The sequence below is a fragment of the Pagrus pagrus genome (genome assembly GCF_965226575.1).
Source record: "Pagrus pagrus genome assembly, chromosome: 21".
NCBI classification, from domain to species: domain Eukaryota; kingdom Metazoa; phylum Chordata; class Actinopteri; order Spariformes; family Sparidae; genus Pagrus; species Pagrus pagrus.
Window position 1 is genome coordinate 1421832 of NC_140208.1, and position 26308 is coordinate 1448139.

Sequence of the window (26308 nt, forward strand, 5' to 3'; positions counted from 1 at the left end):
CATAATCAGATCCCCTCTATATTACAAGCAGTTGAGGTATGGCACCTGCAGACTCTCCACCAGCTCCAGCCTCTGATTGCACTTTGGATAATGACGCCCTCTGTCATCCCTGCAGGTGATAATGGATCTCATTAGAAATGACTTGTGGGAATATGAGGCCTCTCGCTGTCACTCTCTCTCTCTCTGTGATTAAAATAACTGCTCTGCTTTGCAGGAGAAAAACCTGTATACAAGTGTCTCACATTAAATTCTCTAGTATCAAAAATTAAAGACGTATCTATAGAGCTGATATCTTTCTACAAGACTTTTTTCTTCAGGTTAAATATAACAAATAAAAGACGGTCGGAGACTGTGAGGCTGCGTTCACACCGACACTGAACCATTTTCACCGAGATGCCTCCAAACACAAACAAGAGGGATGTCGAGTAACAACATAATGTGAACCGAGGACTGGAAATGGCCCGGGGATTGTGGGTAAAATGGCTTTCAGAGTCCGATTAGCTTTGCAGAAAAACAACACGTCGATGTGCTTTGTCGTGGACAGTTGTGTTGTTTGGACCTTTTAGTTTCATGTCATCCATAAAACGTTTTGTTTGGCAGTGCAATCACAACTTCACTGTGAGCACCAACCGACCCCTTAAAATGTTCCTTCAGGCTCTGACAACGTTTCATTACCGCCGACAAGAAGGTCGTGTTTCCAACTATGTCTTTCGGTTTGTCAGCAGGATTACACAAAAACTACTGAGCAGACTTCCACGAAGCCTGGATGGAGGATGTGTCTTGGTCCAGAATAGATCTCATGAACTTTTAGTTTGGATCCAGATAAAGATCCAGGACTTTGTTCTCACTTTCTGTAACATTGTGAGATAGGACGTTTTTTTCCTCACATTTGCAAAAATTCAGTCATTTTTCAGTGGCTGGAAACTATGAATGAGTACAAAAGAGGACTGTTGGGCCTGGGCTAAGGTATGCACTCTACCGAGGGCCGTTCTGGTTTTCATAATTGGTTCAGTGTTTGTTTGACAGAGAGACGATCCTGGTTAGTGTGAAGGTATCTCACTAAAGTTATGTTGCGCTGGTAAATCCAAAGCTTCTCCTGCTGTTGATCTGATTGGTTGAAGTGAGCCTTTGACAGGCGGACGGTTCGTCCAACTACCTGCTGAGAATTTTTTGAAATAGTTTCTGAAGGTTCCAGGTGGTTCTGTGTGAAACCATCTGGCTCGTCAGGGTAACTTCAGAGCTCTGTTGCTCTTTTGGATCGCCTCTTGGATCAGAACTGGTTCGTGGCACCAGAACCTTCTGCTCAGTGTGTGCGTATGTTTGAGGGCCGAGTGTTGATTTTGAGAGGGAACCAGCCAAACACAGCTGTTTGGATCTGAACACAATAAGCACATTGATATTGTACAAAGATGTATTTAATTCAAAGAATAATGGATGTAAACGGACACTGGGACCAGTAAACCTGCGCTATTAATTTCCAGTTTTGATATCCATCACCCTTGAATGTGAAGCCGGTGTGATCGCAGCCCAACAGTCTCCTTCCTCTCTTCTTCTTCTTCTTCTGTGTTTCCTCTCTTTACAAACTGAAACTCGTCACCTGGACAGTACTGATGCCAAATAAAAGACTACTATAAAAACAAACCACTCAGCTGTGTGTAAAATATGACCCAGATAAAAATCCACTTGTTTCCCCCCTTTGTTGAATGATACACCATTTACAGTCAACGTAAGAAAATGAATGTAGACTGTTGATTTGAAAAAACAACGTATATTATATATTCGATACAAATGAAAAAAAAAAATTGTGATCATTTTCGTCCGATGCTGAAGATATATATAGGGTTGGTACAGAGGTGCATAACAGTAGGTGTCCAACACTAACATGTCCCTACAGCAGTGCATCATGGGTAGTCGTTTACATCGATGAGTTGTGGAGAGACATCGTTTAATTTCGGCACTTAGAAAACAATCACAATGAATTTCGCGTCATTGTTTCATATTGAACAAAATTTACAAAGCCATTCAAACAGTCATAACTTTTTCATCAATGTATATATATATTTTTTTATCTGGTTTTGTTTGTTTTTTATAACTCAACTTCAAAAATTGAGAATATTCAAAATACACTTTAACCTCACTTCGTTCTCTTGGTATTTACACGTATGTACAAGAGAAAAATTACACCCGCCACCCGCCCACAGCCCCGCCTTTTTTTTTTTTGTTTGTTTTTTTTTGTAACATCAGCTTTTCTGAACAGGTAGTGAGATACAAAATCTTTTTACTTTGTACATATATGTTGTTTTTTTCCTTCTTAATAATTCTCCTCTAACTCGCCTCAAATCCAAAGCCGGACCAAAGTCCAGAGAGCGACTGATCGTTGATGCAGTTTGACCCGGTCCCGTCCCACCGCCCGTCCCCCCTCCTATCACTATATGGATGTACTGTGGGTGGCATCAATGGCTTCGGGTATGGGTCCTGCGGAGACTGCCTGGTAGGACATTGGCATGGGTGTCTTGCCAGGGCTCTGCCGGAAGAGCCCCCCGTTGGGAGCCCGGTGTTTGCACTGCATGCTGCCGCTGAGGCTGGTGCTGCTGAGCGGGTGGTGCAGGGGCAACGTGTTGCTGCCAGGGCCCTGGGATGGGGGTAGCGTCCTGCCTAGGGTCCCCCCATGGTGAGGGTGGGGTAGAGGCGGAGGCGGCGCCCCCTCCCCTGGGAGGAAGGTGGTCACAGCGAGGCCCGAGGGCGGGTAGTCCCGCACGTGCTCCGGCCCCGGCACCAGAGAGGCCTGGCTGGGCTGCATGCTGCCGATGTCCAGCGCAGAGATCTCGATAGAGGGGCCGGGGATCTGCTTGTGGGCCAAGTCCTCGTCCAAAAGACTGTTCATACGACGATGCACCTGTTCCAGATTCACCTCCTTGTCCTATAAGAGGAGGAGGAGGCGGGGGTGGAGGAGGACAGAGGAGAGACAGGGGGAGGGAGGAGAGGAGGGAGGAGGGACACAGAGGCTGAGATTGGCGATGGGCCGGTTTCTCAGACTGATTCAGGTCTGCTGGTGCTCCATGCATTCTCAATCTGTCATCGCTTTTGGACGTGGCCTTTAGTTTTGAACTGATGGACTGCTATCAGCATGCCGGATGATAGACAGCATCGTGTTTCTGTTTGTCGTTTGCTGTGAAAAGCCCAGTGGGAACTGAGGCCACAGAAACCAATTTGAATGTGCACCTTGAAATCAAACTTGGCCAGTGGATATTAACGGTTTGATGTCTGGAGAAAAACAATCCTGGAGCCAAACTGACTGAAGGAAGTTTGTTGTAAAGCTGTTCGAGGCTGCATTCTCGTTTGTTTATCTCAAGGTTTTCATAAAATGTGTGAAGGAATGATCGAGTTCGGATTTAATCTGGATCTTGAATTCCTTTCATTTTACCTCCGAGCACAAAGACTCAGTTGGGTTTCATGGTCAGTTTAAAATTCTGGTCATAAGAGACAAATCTGTGAGTTTTTCTCTTCTCACTGAACTGAAACTGAAAATATTCTGTTTTCTTTCCCCTCTGTGCCGTCTTCTCCCTCGCTGCCCTTGGAGCCGGTACACTGTGTACAGGAGGATCGGTTCCCTATCAGAACAATTTAATCAAAACATTGGCTGACGGTGCATCTCCTGCCGACTGCAGCCATGCATACTTGTTAGGCATTAATAGACACTTGAGTGTTTCCCTGTTGAACCGCAGGTCTGCTTCAGCACACTGGGTCATGGGAAGGTAAAGGACGAGGGGTAAAGAGGGAGATAGGAGGCGTGACTCGCATATCAAGTGACGCTCTGGGTCTGAATCCAAATTCTGGACACGTCTGTGGATGAATGCAGCTACAGTCCCTGCGGCCTGTTGGTGTCGTGTGTTTTCTGAGAGAATCTGAAACGAACGCTCGCTTTACAACAAACGTAGGAAGTCAGGTAACGTTCCTGAACGCAGCCTGTCTCGGCTCCAGCATCGGATTCAACTCAGAGGTTTAATGAGATTAGTCACAGTAACTCATCACAGTGACACAAGTGATATTCAGAACAATGACACATTTACACTGTATATTAATACACACATATTCAGTTATGTTGCAGTGTTATCAGCACCAGGGATTTTACCACCCCGACCCCCAGATCGTTTAGAGAAAGTTTTTTTATTTTTTAAGTTATAATCAAGATTTTAATTATTTCAGACGCAATTTTTTAAATTAAATTATGAACATTATATCATTTTAATCAGCAGGACCATTTAGTTTGTTTAGATTATGTGATTCTCTTTCACGTTGTAATTATTACTTTAGTCGACATCCTCGCACAGAGAAGAGTTACGGCTCTTTTTTGTCTTTTTTACTAGACCGACCGATTTATCTGCTGGACGATATTATCAGCTGATATTGGCCTGATTTACGATTATTATATTTCCTGTTAAGTTTACTGTTTCAGTGCATTAATCTGTAAAATATGCTGTTACACACTTTTATCGGTGTTTGACGGATCGCTGCAAAAAATGTGTACATATCGGCCGAAATGTAAATATTGGAATTTTTTACCTTAATATCAACATTTGTCCATAAATTTGCAGCTCGGTCGAGCTTTAATTTTCACGGTCTGTTCAGTGGGATAAAGTGTTGGCAGGTAACGTCTCTGTGAACGACTGGTTCAAGCGTCATACTGACATTTCTCTCTTTATTAGCAGACGTTCAGGTCTGGAGGTGGAGAGGAGGTGCTGAAGGCTGCCAAGCCAGTGACCATAGTTCAAGACTGTGTTTCATTTGTACGCGCGAAACTACTATTATTATTTTATAAATATTTGATATTTTTTAAGGAGACCTCAGGGACATTTTCCAGACGTGTTTGTGACTGCAAGTCTCCAGTTTGTCGTGAAAAAACTAGATATTTGAAATCAAAACGTGATGTTTTCCTAAACCTCACCAGACAGTCGGCACAGCGTTGTGACACCATGAAACTGAAAACTGAACTAAAAGGAACAGAAATTGTGCAGAAACGTTAACTGCCAACATTTATTCTGGCCATTAAGTTGCATTTTTTGTCAGCAGATCAACAAAACGATGTCAGTCGTTGGTTTCTTTGGCTGCACTGTACACAGGTGAACAAGTTGTTCTTCCTCTGCTGTGTTTCTGACAGAGCAGCTGTTGAAGGCAGGTTTACTGCCCCCCAGTGGTCGATACGTGTGTCAAATTCATATTGTTATTAAGCCACCAGTGTCACCAGATCCACCAGGACTGAAATCTTAAGGATTATAATGTGATCCTTTGCACAGCTGTTGTATTTTATCCTTTAATTTCCTTTTGATTCTTATTCATTTAAAGAAGTTACACGCTCCTCTTCCAGGAGGGAATTTTGTTGAATTTCAAATAAATGTATTTCTTTCTCTTCCTCCCTGACAACAGATCTAGAAGCACTGAATATAAAGAAGTGATTGTTAGCCTTTAAAAAGTGCAGTGTTAAATTTCTCCCCCCAAAAGAAGCGACAGCCCCGATTAGCAGAAAAGCGACTAATGAGAGGTTAATAGAAATAAAAGGACGAGCCGTTCGTCTCTGAAAGGCAGTCATCGTGATGAGATGTTGAGGTAGAGTGGTGGAGAGTGCTCTTCCTGTGATACGGTGTAATAGCCGGCACAGAGAGCAGCTTGTGAAAGCACACTTGAGGAAACCTCAGAGTCTCAGTGCATCTTGATGCACTGGGTGAGCACAGCGGAGGCTAAAGCATCTGTCTGCAGCCTTTGTTCGAACCTTAAAGGAACACGTAAACATACAGTGTTTATCCACGAGGACTGAGCAGGTTTGAATGATCCCTCTCCAGCCTCAAAGAGCTCCTCTCAAAGCCAATTAAAGCATCTCAGTACAGGTTATTGTTTCAGCGGACGGCCGTCTCATTAAAATATGTTTTCTGCGGCGTCAAACTGGCGGCTCGCCTAAATAAATAAATGCCCGGGATTAAAACCTCAGCCGGTCGTTAAAGAAAGACTGGTGATGTAAGTGGAAAAGAAGAAAACAACAGCCGACTGAAAGCCTCCATTAATTTGGAAAACAAACAGCTCTTTTAATGAGTGCTGCTGGTGGGGGGGATTTTAAATCACTCTCCCTCCTGCTACTCTGCGAATACTACAACTGCTGAGTGGGTTGTGCTCAAGTGTGATAAGAACATTTTCTGCTTTCTGGACTCGAGTGGCCCGCGGAAACATTTAAACTCTTTAGCAAAGGAGTCTTTTTTTATAACCGGCTGCCTTTGATATCACCATCTCTCACTGTAAGACGAGTGTCTGATGTAACGGACATCTACCTCCCTGAGGGCGCGACGAGGCCGCTCGCTTCAGCGGTGCAGATTGGACATTTTCTCAGTGGTCAGCTTAAACGTTAACGATTGAAGCCAATGATGAGGTTAAGTAATGTTTAACTGAAGCTCTGTGGAAATGACAGGAGACGCTTTAAGTCTACTTTAATCTCCTGGACTAAACCTGCAAGCTAGTGAGTTAGCTTACTGAGCTGTTAGCATCATTAAAGGAACAGTTTACCCAAAAATACAAAAATCCAGTCATCATCTCCTCCTGATGATATAAAGTCAGGCTCAGTCATCATCTCCTCCTGATGATATAAAGTCAGGTGAAGTCTCGTAGTCCACAAAACATTTCTGGAGCTTCACAGTAAAACAGAGTTGCAGCGTTCTGCTGAACACCTGAAGCAGCTGGAGATGATTTACATATAAAAAACAACCAAAGAAACATCAGGTGTCATCAGGAGGCCCCGAGATCACAAACTGATTTGAAAAGACTTTATTTACACAGTTGACGTCGAGCTCGTGGCCCCACGTCAGACCGGGCGCACGCTTTTAGCTCAGCAGCTCCAGTGAAGACTTCAGCTTAATAAATGATGTCTTTTCAGATCCGTTTGGGATCTCAGGGCTTCTGGAGGCTCGGATTACAGCAGACGAGCTGCATGGAGACATTTCATGTTGTTTATGTTTTTGTGTCGTCCATCTGTCCGTCCCGCTCTCATGCATGTGATATCTCTAGCCTTGAGGGAAAAACCACAAACCATCTAAGAGTTTCTGAGATATTTCAGTTTTAACACGTCCTGAAGAGTCCCGTCTAGTTTTTGCATTGTTTTCAACCAAAGCAGAACCACAAGTTATTCACTGGTTCTGAGCAGCTTGGTGCCGAGTTAACCAGCAGGCTGATTTTCACTTATATAGATCTTCCTGCACAAAACTTTCACTGGTGTATGATTTTTTCAAACTAGTTAACATGAATGCTATTTAGAAAATTACACATTTCTCCCAAACTTTTAATCCAAATTGGTTTCTAAATAAATCTGAGCTGGGTCAAACAGTTGCAGAACAATGCTTCACTTCTAATCTAACTTTAACACTTTATAGGCTAATTCGCCAGTTAGCAAAGTGATATGTCTTTGACTAAAATCTGAGTTTTCCCAATGAAGTCTGGCTTTGTGAGGCTCTTTTGTTGCACTTTGTCTCCACTGGTTCATGAGGAACTCAAACACAAAGATGATTTCTGCCACTGAGAAATATTCGTCAAATCTGCTTTGATAACTTTGACGCAACTAGTCAGAAAATTTGAGAAGAGGAATCTGTGATGTTCATAAATCTTCAATGTTAAATAGAATAATATTTGAGGACAAGCGTCAGTATCATTTCTAACCCCTCAAAATGATTTAACAAGATATTTACTGAGTTGAGATTGTTTTATAACAGACGTGTATTTAAAGGCACTGAAACTACTTGCAGGATTTATTCAGATATTTATCACAGTGTAATTGTTTTTTCTGTTTAAGACGCCGACAACAGGTAAAAGTGAGGTCAGAGGTCAGCCCTTATGGAATGTGTTCATACAGTTAAAAGATGATCAAGTGAAACAAAGTAAGGAGAAACAGAAGGCACTTCAAGAACCAGGAGGGTTTCTAATGGCGGCAGGTGTAAAGGTGAGAGTCGGTGCCTGAAGGAGCGGCAGGCCGGCGTCAATTACAATGTTAATCATCATGTCGTCTGCAAAGAGCAAAAGCCCAAATTCAAATCGATTGCAATTAAGACTGAGCCGAGACCAAATTAATTTGGGCCTTTTTCCCGCTTCGTTCAGAGGCAAAACGTCTGGTTCTGTAAATAACTTCCTGTTCAATTTTCTGATAAGCAAATTGATAATTATCTTCAGCGGTTTTATCAGTGGAAGTTTTAATGAGCAAGACGAAAGTTTAACGACAAGATGTCTGGTTTGAGTTTTGGTTTGAAGGGCAGTCTTCTTCATTGAGCTCCCACCTTCGATTACAAATACAGATTGTTTGATATTTTGACATGTAATCATGTTATTCAGTTTATGGTTACATGGAGGAGAATATAATAGATGATGTTAGTTAAAACAAATTAATTTAGGTGCCTTAAAACAAATCCCAGCATTTTTACTTTGGTTCATATTTACTGGAATATTTATTTTCACAGAAAAACAGGTGCGAGGCACGTTTCTGCTCAGCTGTAGATTAACAATTGACCAGAAAATATCAACAAAACAAAAGGACCTCGGCGATGGCACAGATATGATTTTCTTCTTTTGTTTTGTCTTTATTTTAAATAGTTGTATAGGAGGTCTATTCTGACCTGTATCAATAGCTTCTGCTTCATCCCAGCCTCTCTCTCTGTCTGTCCAAATGTCCCTCCTCCCCTCCGATGAAGCAGTTGTAATGTCATTATATGTCAATGGACCAGAAACCCTTGCCAGTCTGTAATCCTTAGTAACCTGCACGAGATCATAGACAGTCAAGTGTAAATAAAAAGAATGACAAGGATAGATGGAGAGAGGGAGGGGAGATAACACGGGTGTCCACATTGACATATAATTTGCAATAAGACGTGACACAGTGATAGTAGCAGGGGGTTATGGACTGGGATGTTGGAGACAAATCTTACTGCTACAGGGCGACACACCCAACGTATACTGTCTGCTCACACTTTAGTTTATGGATCCACATCAAAGCTTTGCTTCCATTTTGTCCCCTGTCACATGACACAAACCTGGTGTGTTTCTGTTGAGGTGTGTGTTGTGTTCGGCAGCGCAGGTGAATGTTGTTGTCTGGAGGTAAAACATGCAGGTCTGAGGTCAGTTTATGTTCAAGTGCAGCCTTAACAAGAGCTTTAAATGTCGAGCTTGTGTCCCAGCTCCAAACGGTTTGCATTAATCCAACTTTATCCCTTTAAAAGCTGCAATATGTAAGACTTGGCCAGCTGTCATATTCAAAACAAATGGGGGGGCTGAGCAACCGCTAACTGCTGCTAGCTGGAGCTGCCATTAGCTAGTTAGTTCAGTTAGCCGTGCAGCTAGCATTCCAGACTGTGAACTTAGAGCACCAGAGAAGTGTTGGTGTTTACACAGTGGGACGGCCTGGGGCTAGCTGGTTAGCATGCTAACATAGACACATCAAAACTGTTGTTTCTTCACATGCTGTTTAACCAACACTGAGCGTCACTGACTGCTTAAGCTAAGAAACAAGACCAACTGCAGATTTTAACATCGTTAGCATCAACGAGGTGCTGGACTAAATTAAACTTTTACCCCCACCCCTCGTCTTCGAGTGCCCTCTTGCCCCTCAGACAGAGATATAAAAGCCAGTGGTTGAAACTCCCCCTATGAAATGGAACGACCCTTCATGACGTCATCAGTTATTGTGGATGTTGTCTGTGTATTTCTAATATGGCGTCTTCAGCTGTGGTGACTTCTGACGGGGATATAAAAACACGGACGCTCGCAACTCGTTCACTACTTCATGCTGAAAGAGGAGTGAAGTTAGACTCCAACTGGATGATCATGTTGCTCGATGTTAGCTTTATGCTAACATTTTAGCCATAACAATAGGATGGATAGTAAAATTAGTTTTTAAGTCTGCCACGTAGTGATCAAAGCAGATTTATGGATTTTGCGTAAACTAAAATCAGATGAACATCAAGTGTAACTGCTGAATTTGTTTGTAGATGTATTTTTATTCACGACTACACTTTCAGATGCGGCCGACTCTCTGAAATCGTTATTGTTCTCGTGTAAATTAGGAAATAGTTTGGTACTGGGACACAACATGACTTTTGTGAGAGGGAGCACTCGGTCTAAGAAACAACGTAAGTGTGTGAACTATGTATAAAATATTCAGCTTCAACACATTTTATTGATATTTATGTGCACTAAACAAACATCTATCAGCTGGGCTGTCACAGTGTCTTCTGCTAACTGATGGCTGTGTGGGTTTTATTCAGTAGGCACTTTGTGGAGCTCGAGTATCTGTTCGCAGCAGCAGTGAATGAGCTGGACTGACTGTTAAAACCAGGCTGAGCTGCACTTTAAAGCTTCACTCGGGTTTGATAAATTACTGTTTTGTCTCTTGACGTCTTCCACAATGAAGTAAAAGTGTGATATGGTTGTGTGCCTGAGCGATCTCTCTCCTGTTAATTATAATCTCTCTACTGAACCCCTGGGTGCAGGAAACTAGCAAATCCTCACTGTAGAAAATGAGTTTATAACAATAATTCAATACGGAGCACTTGAATGGTTACAGATCCGGCACTGTGGGAATTAATCATTAAAGTCTGCGGGTGCACTCGGCCGTTGCAGCAGGGGGTTTGCTGGGAAACATACAGGACATGCCGATAGCCAAATCCCGACTCGCCGGTTTAATCCGATGTTTTCAGTTCGCTGTTTGTCGAAGGCCTCGAGTGTACGCGTCAAGGCGAGGAGGGACGAGTCCCGAGTGGGTGGACAGGCTGTCGTTTCATGAGCGTATTAGTAAAGGTGATGGTCAGGTGCTGTGTGCTGCATGTGGTTTAACAAAAACAGATGAGCTCTGTGTGTGTCAGTTTAGGCCGAGGTGAGTGGGGAGCGATGGACGGATAAAAGAAAAAATGGAGGGGGGTAATAATAAGAGACCAAATTTGATTTCAATCAGGGCTGCTGTGGCACAGAGCACATCTACCTATCTGCCCTGCCTGCCCACCCTCTGTCCCCCAGCTCTCCAGCACTAACTGTCCTAACCCTCTCTCCTCTACAGCTGGGTGTACTGGAGCTCCACTAAGTCGGGGCTCGCGTCTGCGGCTGGATCCTTAAAGTAGAGTGTGGCAGTGTCTTCCCCCCGCTGGCCCGTCCGCCGGGCCCTGTGCTCGGTCACCTCTTTGGGCTGCTCCTGGCGGCAGCGGTTGCTGTTCCACCAAGCCTCCAGCCCGGCCACCAGGCAGGCCAGCAGCAGGCCGGCGGCCAAGATGCAGAAGACGCCGGCGAAGCTGTGCAGCTTGAGGGAGCGGCCGTCGGGGTGGGTGCTGCCGTGGCTGCTGAGGTCGCAGCGGCCGGTGCGAGGCCACCACTTCTGCTTCATGATGTCCAGGTCGCCTTTCTCCTGCAGCTCCAAGATCCTGAAGAAGGAGAGATCAACAGGTGAGTCAGGGAACATTTATCTGTCACAATCATGCTGGATGAGTCGTTTTGTCAGTGTTTCATGAACAAATGCAGCTGTTTTCTTTTTTGGCCCAAACAGATTTTCTCTCTCTGACTTCAAGTGTGAAAAACTTGAGGTGACATCACTCAGTCATTATGAAGCACGAAGTAATTCAGGTGAGACATTTCTTTTGTGGACTTTAAGTGGCTGTAACTATGTACAATTTAAATGGAGCATTAGAGCTTGAAGTGTCAGTTTGCTTCATTTTTAACTTCAGTTTTTACTGGTGGTTCAGAGCACGATTGTACTTTGCTCCTGACCTAGTGACCATCAACCTCTACGCTGCATCTTGGGATGATTCCTGCCATAACTTTGAATCCCCACTCCCCTCTATGATTCGTATAAACAAAGATGTTAGCACGCGCTCTGCCAGTGGAGCTGCGAGGCTCTGAGACGAGGCACTCGTCACATCCGGCCACTGCTGCCAAACAGAGCACGACGCAGCAATTCAGCACAGAGCAGACAGGAAGTCACACACCGAAACAACAACATAACATCCTGTTAATTTTCAAAATAAAACAAAAATGTCAAAAAAAGAGACAAACACAAGCGCTTCTTCTAATCCTTCGGTTGGGAACACTTTGTGTTGTTGCGCTTGATTATGTAATTAATAGTTGCCGGAAGACGATTTCCACCAATATTATGTACAAAATATTGACCTTTAGCAGCGATTCAGAGGTCGGGGACCAAGATTAAGATTAAAACTGACCAGGAAGAAGGAAGAAAAGATCTGTTGAGAAGTGAAGACTTGTGTAGATCCTCCGCAGCAGAGGAGATATTAAAACGGATCCTTCACACTGATGCAGGCAGCAGCTCGCATCATTTCATCTTTGCACTCTGACCTGAAACATCTCCACAGCTCCTTCACATGGACGTGTTAGTTAGCGACACACATTAAGTCCCGTCCAGCTGCCCTACTGTTCTCGTTGCGTTGAGTTATGGAGTTAATTAAGCAAACTCTGCCGCGACCACTGAAGTCCAATCTGCTTTTAGCTGCAGTAAAATCAGAGCCCAATTTGCTGTATTTAATCTGCTCAACTCAGCGTGAACATGTTGAAGGTCAGCGCACTGCAGTTTCCATCTACTACCCCCCCGAAACACCCCGAGGACAAAATAGTTTTACAGCAAAATGAGCAGCAGAAGCAACAAAGTCTGCAAAGGTTATTAATGGCAGGATTATCAAATGGAAAGCAGGGATGGAGGTAATATAGCAGTTAGGGGACTAGGTATTAAAATGATGGTTGGAAACGTGGAGATAATGGTTTCTGCACCGAACAATAGCTCTGCCCTCAATTTAACACTCGGGCACATTATTCCTGGTCGTCCCCGAGCGCTGTGCTGCCAGGACGCCTGGAGCTGCTGGACGCCTGCTGAACCAGGCCGGGCAAAAAACTTCATTACTAACGAACGTTTTGTCTCCATTCAGAGCCGCAAATTAATCCCTAAATAAACACAGAAGTCCTTAATTAAAGAGGACGTGTGAGGTGCAGAGGGAGGAGAAGGAAGAGGGGAGGCCGTGATGAGAAACGGTCCCACAGGCCGACAGCGAACCAGACCAGAGCTGCAATCTGCCACCAACAGAGGAGCTGCACGAAGACTGAACAGAAGTCTCACGGCAGGAAACCTTTTCGGATCACATTTAGACCAGAACAGAGAGAGTAGGTGGTGTAAAGTCCGTCTAAATCCTGTGAACTTTGTGTGACATGTATTTAATATCACATGCTGAAACCAGGATTTAATATCCTGTTGCAAACACGCTCTGCAACGCCAAAACAAGTTTGAGACTCTGGTTTAGAGGTCTTAAGTAATATTTTAACATGACTTCTGTGTACTTTTTACAACACTGTTCACAGGAGGATGAGGCGTGGTTCACCACTTCGTGACACACGTGAACATATAACGTATGTATTCTGTTTTATCTACATTTTACAAGCCTCCGACATTTTTGAATCAGGGTTGTAGCTTCACTCCCATAGGGTGAAAAAGGCTGCGTTGTTCAGCCTATGTGCTCGTTAACAATCGTTCACAGTTCAGACTGAACTGAGTTTTTGCTTAAAAAGTCTCATCCTCCCCTCAGGTGATCTGATCCGATCTCTCGTCAGTTACAAAGCTCAGATCTTTAAGGAGCAGGTCTGAGAAACAGGATTTACCTGCCCACTGAACACGGCCAGAGAGGACGAGAGAGGATCACACAGAGCTGTGGAGAGAGAGGCAGGGATGAAGATGGAAGTGGACGGGACGCGAGGGGGAGGAGGTGTAAATGACATTTCAGCGTGGAGCTGCTCTCAGGCCGCGGGCGTCCCTCCCACGCAGCCACGGGGAGCACGAACACGTCCCAGAGAGCCCGTTCGCCCTCAGCACAGTGATCTGCAGCCGCTGATGCTCTGTGTTAACATCTCTATTAATGCTGCCGCCACTATCACAATCACTATCTGTGTTTTCCTCCTCGCTGCAATCACGCAGGAAGTTACACGAGGAGTTTGTGATGGCGTGCAGCCCACATCAAACATTTCCTCTGGCTCCAGCTGTGAGCGGCTGTATAACAGCTGCCCATCTCATAACCTTACAGAGCGGCTCCTCACGACTGAGCCCCGCTGCTTTTCATTCCACACACCAAATCACAGGTACATTTACACCTGCGACGCCAGGTGCACCGTCCTGCTGAGCTCAGAAATTCTTACAAAAATGATATTTCTCTGAAATATCAAAGTCTTTAATATGAAGGTGGATAAAGTTGTCTCCAGTGAGCTGCAGCCACCGCGGCAGAGGAGACGTCATGGAGAAGATACAGAATATCTGGCATTCAGACTCCCGATTAATAAAATCTGTGATCGCCCAGATCCATCGTTTCCACACAGCCGTGCATTCTGGGAGCAAAGCGTCCTGCTACTAGAGACGAGGTGTCACATCGCCCGCTCCTCACTCGCACAGAAGTGAAATCTGGCTACTTTATACAACTGTAACTCGTCGCGAAAGTGTAAACTGAAAATTAACTATTGTTAATTACAATAAAAACAGATTCTGCAGCTTATTTCTCGCCTAAAATGTCTTCAGAAACACATTTTGCTGAGCTGTTTTTGTAATATCACAAAGTTTTTAAACAAGCTGCCGGGCTTCGCATCCGAAGTACCATGAAAAGTACCAGAAATTTGTGAATTTATTTTTCCATGTGTGAAACTGAAAGATAGAAATATAAAAAAAATAAATAAAGGAGAAATTTTGAAAAAGAAAAAAACAAATCTTGCAAATTTGTGTTAAACAGTGAAAAAATGTCAAGGAGAATTATTTGAATTTTTTTTCAAATGTTTTTTTTCACATTTGAAAACGATTTAAAAGAAAAAAGAATCAAGAAAAATGTTAAAATAAATCCAGGAGATATTTTGTTTTGTTTTTTCATGTGTGAAACTGAGCGAAACAAATACAATTGAGACATTTTTACAAAAAACAACACTTTTTTGAGAATTTGTGTTAAACAGTGAAGAAACAATTTTTTCCCACAAAAATTGCTCCTTTGTAAAAATGTCTCAATTGTATTTGTTTCACTCAGTTTCACACATGAAAAAAAATTATCCTGGATTTATTTTTTCCAGTAACATTTCTCCTGAAAAAGTTTTTTTTTTCACAAATATTACTCTGGAAGTATTTTCTACTATAGAAGTCTCTATGACAACTGTTATAAACACAGAAGAGAAAATAAATAATGTTTTTCATTTGAGTTTTGGCAGGAAAAGAACATTTCTCCTGGACCTCTTTTCACTTGTTATCCTGATTTTTTTTTTTCAGGAGAAATGTTACCAAAAAATTTGTGGAGAAATTTAAGAAATGTGTTTTTTTCACGTGGAACTTTCTTTTCACTATTTAACCTGATTTTATTTTTATTTATCTTTTATTTTGCTGCTGATAATTTTTATTGTTTTTTTTTTTTCATTCTGTTTCACTAATGATGTGAATAAATGAATAAAAAAACAAAAAACTTTTTTTTTTAAACGTGTGAAATTTCTCCTGGAAAAAAAATTAAAAAAAATGTTTTCTTTAAAAAATGTTTTCAGGAGAAATTTTAAATTCTCTTTTCGAAATATTTTTTTTCCCCACATGAAAAAAAATCTACAAATTTTAATTCAATTAAATGTTTTTCATGTGTGAAACAGGCAACATTTTCTTTTCCCGCTGAGTTTCACAGTTGAAGAAAACAAAAATCTCCAGGAACGTTTTTTTTTCGATCAGTCACAGACATGAAAAACACTTTTTTCTGTGTTTATGACACTGAAGAGAAAACGATTCAGATCAGACTTAGAAAATGGAATTAAATGCGAGAAACATCTTAACTTGCCCCTTCAGGGCTTCCGTAGTCAACAGTTGTCAGAGTAAAATGTTTTTATTTTTCTGAGGATAATAATCAGTTAGTTGCTGTGCTGGGAACATTTTTGCTGCTGAATTATAACTGTATTAAAAGCTGTGAACACAGTGAAGGTCACCTCACTGAGCCGGAGGCAGAAATCTCTGAACATCAAGAGACAAATTATAATTTTTTATTCTTGTTTCTCTCTTTTTTGGTGCTTCAGGCCGACAGACCTTCTAAACTTCTGCTCCAGATGAAGTTGAACACCTGAGTGACATCAGCTGAGATGGCAGCCATCTTTAATCTTTGGATTCAACTTGATTTATTAAACTGGATCTATTTCTACCTGAATGATCAATAAAACAACTTCTGTGATGAAACTGAGCTGTCATGAAAATAAAACTCACTGTTGATCGCTGAGTATGATTCAGTGAATCTGAGGCTGCAATAACAGGAAGTATCAAACTTTTGACTCGACATGAGTTTTCAAACTCATGTTTCTCTCCACACCAACTTCCTGTCTTCTTCCTGGGAGTCGATCAATACGAGGCGGATGAGAAAGTTCGGGGAGCTTATGCGCCTCCTCACGCTGCTCATTCATGATGTAATAATGTGGAGATTTACTAAATGATGTTTGCGATTTTGCAAAACTCGCACTGGGATCAATTTGAGTTTGGGAAGCGAGAGGAGACGAGGTTTCACTCCACGGCTCAGCGAGCTCCTCTCACACTGAAGGAGATGATTGAATTTACCTGAAATATTTGCAGCCTTTACTGAAACATCTGCCCGCAAAAAATCATTCAGTAATTACCTCACGTCCCCGTGTTTACACACACGGTGAGTAATCCCTTTCGCTTCACAACAGCGCCGCTTGTTTCATGTGAGCTTATTTGACTTTAGCGTCGAGCAGCGTTATTAATTTAACGCAGAGCAGAATCTGCCTGCAGGAGTTTCTCAGCTCCCTCTAAACACCTTTTTAACAAGGTTCAAACACCTGCACTGCTCCGTCAAGTTTGAACTAAGTCAGCGTGACACTGTTCATCCGACAGTCGGTGTCCTCTCATTTAAAAGCAGTCTGTTGTAATTGCCTCTGACGGTCTTCTCCACTCACATCCGAGGAGTTACAGGCCGATAATGAAGACTTAATGTCAACAAAGAGGATCAAACTCCCGACAAAAGCCTCTGAGCTTCATCATTAACTCCACGTCAGACTTTGTTCCACTGCACAATGAAAGCAGCTGACAGAAACCAACAGCTCTCATCCAAAATGTGTCAGAGCAGGACTGTGACTCTGTCGGCATTAACGTTTCCGTCTGTGACTGTCCGTTACAGCTGAAACAATAAACTGCTCAGACCTCCGGGCCGCGTCACGTCCCAGCCATCATGTTCACGACCGTGATGGAGCAGGAAGAGTGTGTGTGGAATAACTAACGCTGAAGGAGAGCAGATCACAACGTCTGTTCTCATGTTTGTTCCAGTGTGAAGATCATTTTCTTCTGGAGTAAATTCATGTAATTCATGTATTTTCATTACACTTTAAAACGACTTTGAGATACTTTTTCTGCTGTTATTATAAAAATAAGAGTTTTAAATAAAGCTTCTTGTGTTGCCTTAAAGAGACAAACATGTTTGATACAACTGTTCTGATTAACCTTCAGACTGAATGTCTTCCAGGCTTTGTAAATAAAATTCATTGTGTCACGTGATTTACAACCAGTCGTTTCTGCTGCTAGCGGTCTATGAAATCAAAACACCATACGCAGCTCTGGAGGAGAGTCGGTGCAGATCCAGACCTTCTGGAGGAATAAACACCTGCGGTCATCAGATTCTGTTCTGATCCAACGGGAGGAGAGCTCAGAGATTACTTTCTAACTTCTGGGATTAAAAAGTGGATTTATCTTCACTCCTGTTTATCAGCCTGACTGCAGCAGTGATCTGGAGGTGACGTCCTCAGTCGGGTGTTTGTTCTGTAATGTTGCCTGCTGACTGACATTTCCCCAGAAAATGTTTTTCTTTAATTCGGTGCCACATGTGGGAAAAAGCTTTGTTTTTTTTCCACACATGAAATTTTTTTTTAAAAATCTCAAATTTCTTCTGGATTTTCACTGTTTGACACAAATTCTCCAAAAAGTTTTTTTTTTTTTAAATTTCAACACACATTTTTCAATTTAATTTTTTTTTCACTCAGTTTCACACATGAAAAAAATTCTCCCGAATTAAATTTTTTTTTCTCCTGAAAAGGTTTTTTTCCACAAATATTACTCGGGAAGTATTTTCTACTGTAGAAGTCTTTATGACAACTGCTGACTACGGAAGCCCTGAAGGGCAAGTCTATATCTTTTATTCCATTTTATTCGTCTGAAAGAATTTTCACACATTTCATTTCAGACATTTAAAAAACGAGGGCCGTGTTTTCAAGATTTATCTTTTTCTTTCTCTTTTTCAGGATTAATGTTTACATTTAATGAATGATTAATTAATGATTAAAAAGTTCTTGGAGAAATTGTAGATTTTTTTTGTTCATGTTGGAAAAAATCTTTCGAAACTGAATTTTTTCACAAATGAAAAAAAATCTAAAATTTCTTCAATAACATTTTTTCACTGTTAACTTTTTCTTTGGGAAAACTTAATTTTATTAAATTTTTCACTCAGTTTTATGCATTTAAAAAACAAAAACAAAATTAGGCTCCCAAGAAAGAAAAACAATCTCCTGGATTTCTCTGAAACATTTGAGAGAAACATTTTTAATCATTTAATCACAGAAATCTCACATATTATATCTTTAACAAATGTATATTTTGAGTTCTTTTAGTTCAGTCGACGAAGATTTTAGCAGCTCATGTTTGAGTAAATTTGACAGTTCGGATTAATAAAGCAGCTAATTGATTTTAATTATGTAACACAGTATATTTTGATGACATGTGGATGTTATGAAAGTTTATGTTAAATCATCTGTTCGACTGTCGACTCATCCTGACACGTAACGTTAAAACCTGAGTTGATTAGAAGCGATTTATTTTTCCAAAAATTGAAATTTAAATCTGTGAACATATGAAATATAAGAATATATTATATTATAATAATATATATTAATATATTATAAGACGCCCTGCAGAGGTTTCTTATAAGCAAATAACATTCAGAGTTCATCCCTTTGACGTCTCGTGTATCCTTGATGTCTAAATCCTGCTGTATTTACGTCGACGTTTCGAGCTTCTCGCCTCGTTCTTCCTCGTCTTTGTTGGCACGGTGTTACGTTTTTGATGTTAAGTTACAGCTGGCAGCGCGTCTGTATGTTACTGTGGAGACGTTTGTGGCAGGTAAAGAGATAAAAGGTGAGTCGTTGGCTCTGCTCGCTGGAGGGGAGTCACTTACTTCTGAGAGAAGAGGTCTCTGTAGGGGCTGCCGTGCTGCATGGCGATGCCGTAGCCTTTGCTGCTCATGCTGTTTCCTGACACGGTGATGGTGCAGTCGTCATCCGTCAGCGCTGCGTACTCCAGCACCGCCATGTCCCACAGGAAGGCGTAGGGACTCTTCTTCGCCTGCAACACACAGAGCGAGGGAAAATGAGACACACGGAAACGCTGTAACATGACGACAGGTTGGTGCGTCTGTTTTCAGACCCACTGACCACAAAAACACATCAGCAGATGATTGTTCGTGTGCAGCTGTGCGATGATGGAGTCAGGTTTTAAAACCTCAGATATCAACGTTCTGAAATCCTTTTATAAAACACTAATCAGCTGTTCTTCAGCCCGTATGGCAAGAACATAACTGAACTCTGTACACCAGATTTAGAGATATCCAAGCTTGTAATTAAATAAACGATCATCTACTTTCACCTAAACCAACACTGGTGTTTTCCACCGTAACAGGACGCTAATCCTCTTTGTTAGAGCGACTTGTGCAGCGTATCGTTCATCATCTTAAGCCTCGAAAATGTCACCGGTGCGTCACTTACTATGATACTTTATTATTTACACCAGTTCTGTATCATCCATCATCCCTTCACCTGTAACCTCCACAGGAAGGTTGTGAATAAAGAGCTCTTACAGCAGATAATAAAAGCTGTGACGTGTGATCCATTGAGATCTCTGGAAACAAGCTAGCAAACAAACTACCAGGACTTTTCTTTGCAGAGCTGATAAATATTCTTCATTAAGAAATTCTTAAAACGTCGTCTCCTAACGTCTTGTTTCTTCAGGTTCAAGGTGATTTAAAGTGACAGCTCCTCTCCTGTTGTAATCTTAAACAAGCCAGCGTCACTTTCTACAACAGTTTCTTGATATGCAGACGAGGTGACGGTAACACATCGAACAGCAGCAGCGGGGTGCAGAGTAAGTGGATGTGGGTGTTTCGACTGTGTCAGCAGCAGCTGCTTCACTTCAGCCTGTTCACTGTCACTGCTAATTGTTCACACGTGTGTGTGTGTGTGTGTGTGTGTGTGTGTGTGTGTGTGTGTGTGTGCGCGTGCGTGCGTGCACGTCCCTCCTCCCTCCTCGTGCAGAAGTTTTAAGATCCACTCATGCTGTTACAACCTCGTTACTACGTCACGTCTCTCTGATGCTCTGATTGCACTAACTTCTGGTGTTTTTCCTCTCCAGGTAACATCGGGGGCCGTGCGAAGATGCTAAGCTACGTGGCGACACGCTGGGATGCTGAGAGCAGAGCAGCGTTCAGCAGGAGGATCAGAGGAGGAGGAACAAAAATCACAAAGGAGACGAACAGAAGCTTCATGTCCACAGACACCAAGCAGAGACATCCACAGACACCAAGCAGAGACATCCACAGACACTCGGCAGAGACATCCACAGACACTCGGCAGAGACATCCACAGTCACTCGGCAGAGACATCCACAGACACCAAGCAGAGACATCCACAGTCACTCGGCAGAGACATCCACAGACACTCAGCAGAGACATCTGCAGTCACTCGGCAGAGACATCCGCAGTCACTCGGCAGAGACATCCGCAGTCACTCAGCAGAGACATCTGCAGTCACTCGGCAGAGACATCCGCAGTCACTCAGCAGAGACATCTACGGCTAAAACAAGCCTCCACTCCTGAGATTAAACTATAATATGAGTGAGCAGCGACATCAGGAGTCATCTGGAGAAACTAATGAAGGATTTGTGGTGAACTTCAGGAGTTAAATTGCAGTAATTCAAAAAAGAAGAAGAAGAAGAAGGAAGCAGCTGTGAAGTCTGAAGTGTCTCTAAAGAAACAAAACGATTGTAAAATGTTATTGAGAGTTACTGTTCACTCATTTGCTAATTGAGCAACACTTAATTATTCATTACTGTCAATAAACGTGTGTTTGGTTATGTCAGTGTATAAATGTGACGCTGTAATATTAAAGATTTGTTTACCACCTTATGTTTGTGATGCTGCTCATCATGATGTCATATAATATAATGAAGCACTGCTGTGATTATTGATGCAACGGACTGACGCCATGTTTATCTGTCAAACACATTAAAGGAGCATTATGTAGTTTATGAGAAGAAATTCAAACTCAGAATTTAAATGTTTACAATATTAATGAGGTAATAATACAAACTTTTTTTCTATAAGTGAATAAACAAGCTGTTCTCAGAGGAAGATAAGGTCCCAGAACACTGTTTGAAGGTCGAAAGGTGGCAGGGTCCGCCACATATAAACAAAGTAAAACAGTATAAATTGTGTTTACCTTGTGACCTTAAAGTCAGTTGGATTATTTTCTGTCCAAACAAACTAAACAAACTCTTTGTTTTCATGACTGAATAAACAGTGAAGACCTTCTCTAAAACTACAGACTGCTCCTTTAATTGCAAAAATCTTGTTCTCATATCTGTGATAATAAACTGAAGCTGCATGAGAGACGATGTTCTGAAAAATACACTGAGTTTGACAATATTGTAGAGAAACTGTAACAGTTTAAGATAATAAAGTGAATCAGAGTCATGAAACTTGACACTCAAAGTGTTTCAGGTGTTCACATGTTCGTTTATATCTCACCTACACACCGTCGGGCCCAACAGTGGCAGAGAGGAAGAAACATGATGACTCATCCTGCACTCGAGGGCGTGTCCTAATATTTCATCCAATAAACTCATTCTTGATTTTTATGACGCTGAAGAAGAGGAAGACGTTTTTTGTCACTTGATTATAACCTGACCTACAGCTCATTCACTTCTGGAGCAGGTGGGACTGAAGGCACTACAGAGGTGCATGTGCCAACTTCCTGTCGGCAAAGACAGCGACAAGCACTGAAACCTTATTGAAACCATTTCAAATATCCAGAATCGATATTCGATACTTTTGACAACGCTATCCGAGCTCTGTTTGCTCACTGCCCTCTTTTACAGGAAACCAGTATGATGAAGCAAATAGCGCTTCACCAGTCGTTTCATGGCAACGTATGCTGGGGGCATTCCTGTCTGTGTTAGGTCGGGTTGGCTTTGGAGCAGCAGCTCCCTCCATCACCGCAGCACATGTTTGTGTCTCAGGAGTCAACAGTGGTATGAAACAGAGCTTCAGCCTCAGTGTGTTTGATGACGCGCGTTCAGGTGATGATGAGGACGTCCTCACACAACTGTTGCTGGTGGAGAGGACGAAACAATGAAAGAGTCTCTGCAGCCTGAGAGGATGCGAGCGTTCCTCTCTGGCAGCATGTGGGAGGACCGGGGGCAGCCGAGCGCCGCTGTATTGGAAAAGCATTCGACAATCGTAATAAAACTGATTAAAGTGTGTGTGTGTGTGTGTGTGTGTGTGTGTGTGTGTGTGCGTAACCGTTTGGGGTTACTGCAGGGAGAAAACGTCAAAGAAGACGGGGGGATGTTTATCATGCAAATGGCTGAATAATGGATGCGCTCAGAGCCGATTTGTCTCCGAAGCTAATTTGTCATCGGCTTTTTGGGAGATGTATGGGTGTAATAATGTACAGCAGGGAAACACGACTACTACACACACACACACACACACACACACACACACACTCTGTTACACTCTGTTACACTGACTCACTAATTGGTGCATTGTGGAACTGCTGCTGCAATTAAGTAATGGGTAAACAGAGGAGTGTCGTCGTGTGTTTGCCTGCTGTGAATAAAACAAGAGGAGTGTGTGTGTGTGTGTGTGTGTGTGTCTACAGCTACTGATAACACAGCTTAGTGTGTGTGTGTCCTTTACACACACTCACCTGATGGTATGGATCAATACTGTGTGTGTGTGAGCATGAAGACGTTACATCTGTGAGGTGTTTTCACAGATTTCCTTCCCTCTCACCTTGCGTATGCCCTCAGACGGGCTGGACACGGAGTAGTCCATGCCGTTGTTCTTGCTGATCGTCCTCCACAGCTCGGCGTAGGTGCTGTCCTGCTCCAGAGGGTTGGTGCCTTTGTTCCTGAAGTAGTCGTAGACCGCCGAGTCCCTCACCGTGCCGTAGTCCACGTCGATCTGCCGCGCCAAGTCCTGGAACGACCTGGAAGACACGACAACGGGATATTTAACTTTTTATTTTATGATATGTTTTCTGTCCAGGAGAATTTTTTTTTTATTCATGTGTGAAAAGAAAATTCATGTGGGAAGTCAAGTACAAAAAGTTTTTTCCAGGATTTTTTGCTTTTTTTTTGCTAGTGGAGATTTTTTTGTGTGAAGCCAGATGAAAAGAATAAAACATATAAAAGAAGTCCAGGAGATTTTTCTTTTCATGTCTGAAGCCAAGTTAATGTTTTTTTCCAGGAGAAAAAATGAGTAATTAGTGATTTTTTTTTTTTAGGTTTTATTTTCCATGTGCGAAACAGTGATGGATTTTTTATTCACGTGTGAAGCTGAGCAACATTTTTCCAGGAACAAATACAAGTTCATGCATGAAGCCAAGAAAAAAAAAAGAGAATCAGGATTTTTCTCCATGTTTGAAACTGAGCACTATTTCTTTTGTAGAGTTTGTTTTTTCTCATGTTTGAAGCCAAGTTAATGTTGTTTCCAGGAGAAAAAAACAAGCAGTGATTAGTAGTGGGAGTTATTCATGTGTGCAGCAGAGTGATTTTTTACTCCAGGAGAAAAAAAAATCATGTTGAAGCCGAGTAAAAAAAAACATTCAGGATTTTTTTCTCATGTGTGAAACGGAGTGATTTTTTTTTTTGTCCAAATAAAAAATTTTTTTTAACGTCTGAAGCCAAGTGACTCAGCGTGTGATGCAGGTGATTCTCCTGAAAAGCTCGACCCACGTCTGAAGCAGGTGCATGAGCTCGACCGCACAGTGAGGGTGTTAAGAAAATCTTATTTCAGATCAGTTTGGATCTCGGACGCTCGGTTTACAGCAGACGAGCTGCACGGAGCCGTTTCATGTGTTGTTGGTTGTTGTTTCGGTGTGTGTGTGTGTGTGTGTGTGTGTGTGTGTGTGTGTGTGTGCAACATGTGTGATTGTAGGACGTCACTTGTTCTGTTCAGGATGAAAACTTCACTCTTGGTAGTAAATTGCCTGTTTTTCATTCAGAGCACAGATGTGACAGTAAACTGATTTCAGGTCAGCAGCTGTTTGGAAAAACAACATTGTTAAAGACTGTGGGGACTTGACGCCTGTGGACACCGACGTGGTGGGAGACCAGTTTTAATCAGAGACGCCCGAGAGACCGACTGATGACTTTTTCTGACTGCCTCGAGGTGTTTGAACAAAACCACCTCGTTTTTGTTTTGTTTTTGTCGACAGAACAGCAGAAGATCTGGATTTTCATAAAAACAGACAACAGGCAGAATATTGATTCACTGAACAGAAGAAAAGAGATTTATTTTGTTCTCACTCCTGAGAATTAAAAATTCATTTTAAAACAGCTTCTAATGCTCTTTATTGATTAATAATAATGTACTTAACTAAAAATGACTTCTATCAGACTCTGAAGCCAAACCAGGATGTGTTTCTCACCCTGACCAACAGGTTTTTGTACATAAACTGACACAGATCAAGGTTCAGCACTGTAACAAGAGAGAAATGGAAAATTCAACCTGAACGTAACGTTGCAACATCTATGGAGAGTATGTTTCTGTTGCATCCGTGTCTGTACTGAAGAAAGTCTGTATTGTTTCTCTTTTAGACTCTTCTTAGCTCTCCTGGTGACAGGTATGATCATCTGACAGGTATATCTGTGTGTGTGTGTGTGTGTGTGTGTGTGTGTGTGTGTGTGTGTGTGTGACATCCAGAGGTGTATAAAATAGTCCCTCTTTGAAGGACTGTACTTAAATACAATTTTTTCAGGACCAGCCACTTTCTGTGACCGCTCCTGTGCGACCCGATGCTCTTCAAACTCTAGTGTTTCCTCTTTTTGTTCAGTTCATTTGAAGCAGTGTTATTTGGTCTCAAGTGGTCCAAAATACCAGCAGACCTGCAAAATACCTCATGCATCGTCTGCAGGGTGGAAACATGGAAACGGACCGAGGGACGGAGGACATGAGGGGGGGGATAAAGTTATAACAAAACAAAACGGCTCTAAAAGATCTGAAAACAAACAAAAATACAGTGAGAACTATTCATTATTCACACAGAGTTTGAGATGTGAGCATGTTTATTTATTCCAGAAAGGAGCTGTGTTTATTTCAGTTCATTTCATTGAATCAGCTACAAGCAGTGACCCTAGAGCACAAGGGATTATGGGTAGAGGAGAGCGGAGGCATATGATCTCCGTGTTTGGAAAGTTTAGCAGAACACAACAGCTGAAAACAAAAGTGTGGACGTTCACGATCACAGACGCTGTGACTGTATTCATATAAATATCACTGTTATGTTGTTATGTGTCGATAACAATGTGTTTAAATTGTATTTTTTTTAATTAACAGCCCCGACTTCTTGATTTCACCTCGATTCTTTCAGGATTAAAGTACAATTTGCCCAACTGTCAAGTTAAAGACGGTTACATGTTCAGTTCAATGTGATAAAGTTGGATTCTGATTTTACATGATTTCATTGCATATGAAGAAAAGGTGGACGAGGTTTTTAAACCCTAAACTTTGCCATCAACCAAAATCCACTGAGGGAGGTGATTTTTATGTCCTCGTACAAAAACAAGCTGCTCAATTTGAGTAAGAAAAAAATAAAAGGTAACTTCAGTTTGTTAGTTTCCAGCTTTCACCACAGGAAACCTCCTGAACCTCACACCTGAATCAGAGCAGACGGCTGTAATTTACTGTTCCAGATAGCAGCGCTGAACACCAGCTCTGAGCTTTAGAGGGTAAAAAGCCATAATTTCATCATTTAACAACCTGGAAAACAAGAAAAGTTTGTCACGAGTTTTGATAAAAGCTTGTGAAAATGTGCCTGCTGCCTGCGTGTTCACAGCCAACAACACGACCGTGGACTGACGAGGAAACCAGCACCGATCTCTGGGTTATACGTCCTGAGGGTCAACCAGAACTCTGGGACCGAACGGGTACGAGGCGAACAAGATCCAAGTTGTGAATATTGTCCGGGGAAGTCCACTGCT

At 42.2% G+C, this 26308-nt stretch overlaps 1 protein-coding gene and 1 long non-coding RNA gene across 7 annotated transcripts in view; one reads left to right on the forward strand and one right to left on the reverse strand.

Moving 5' to 3' along the window:
• Positions 1–1397: 1397 nt before the first annotated feature.
• Positions 1398–26308, reverse strand: part of grid1b (glutamate receptor, ionotropic, delta 1b) — a 463781-nt gene continuing 438870 nt past the window's right edge. For 2 of the 3 annotated variants that reach the window (XM_084342507.1, XM_084342509.1), the window contains exons 14-18: positions 23118–23313; positions 19227–19393; positions 11189–11429; positions 8640–8778; positions 1398–2920 (exon numbers count right to left, since the gene is read on the reverse strand). In XM_084342507.1, coding sequence (XP_084198633.1) covers positions 2454–2920; positions 8640–8778; positions 11189–11429; positions 19227–19393; positions 23118–23313 — 1210 coding nt within the window. In that variant the 3' untranslated portion in view covers positions 1398–2453. The remainder of the gene's footprint in view (positions 2921–8639; positions 8779–11188; positions 11430–19226; positions 19394–23117; positions 23314–26308) is intronic. The other variant, XM_084342508.1, reaches the window with a different exon arrangement.
• LOC311250665 lies at positions 11364–17557 on the forward strand. Of its 4 annotated transcripts, none has more exons than XR_014621303.1 (5): positions 11364–11451; positions 11552–11628; positions 12939–13170; positions 13366–13413; positions 16075–17557. It is a non-coding gene; the product is annotated as an uncharacterized lncRNA (long non-coding RNA). The 4 variants fall into 4 exon arrangements; XR_014621305.1 differs by lacking the exon at positions 16075–17557 and adding an exon at positions 13590–14116; XR_014621306.1 differs by having other exon boundaries at positions 11365–11451; positions 11527–11628.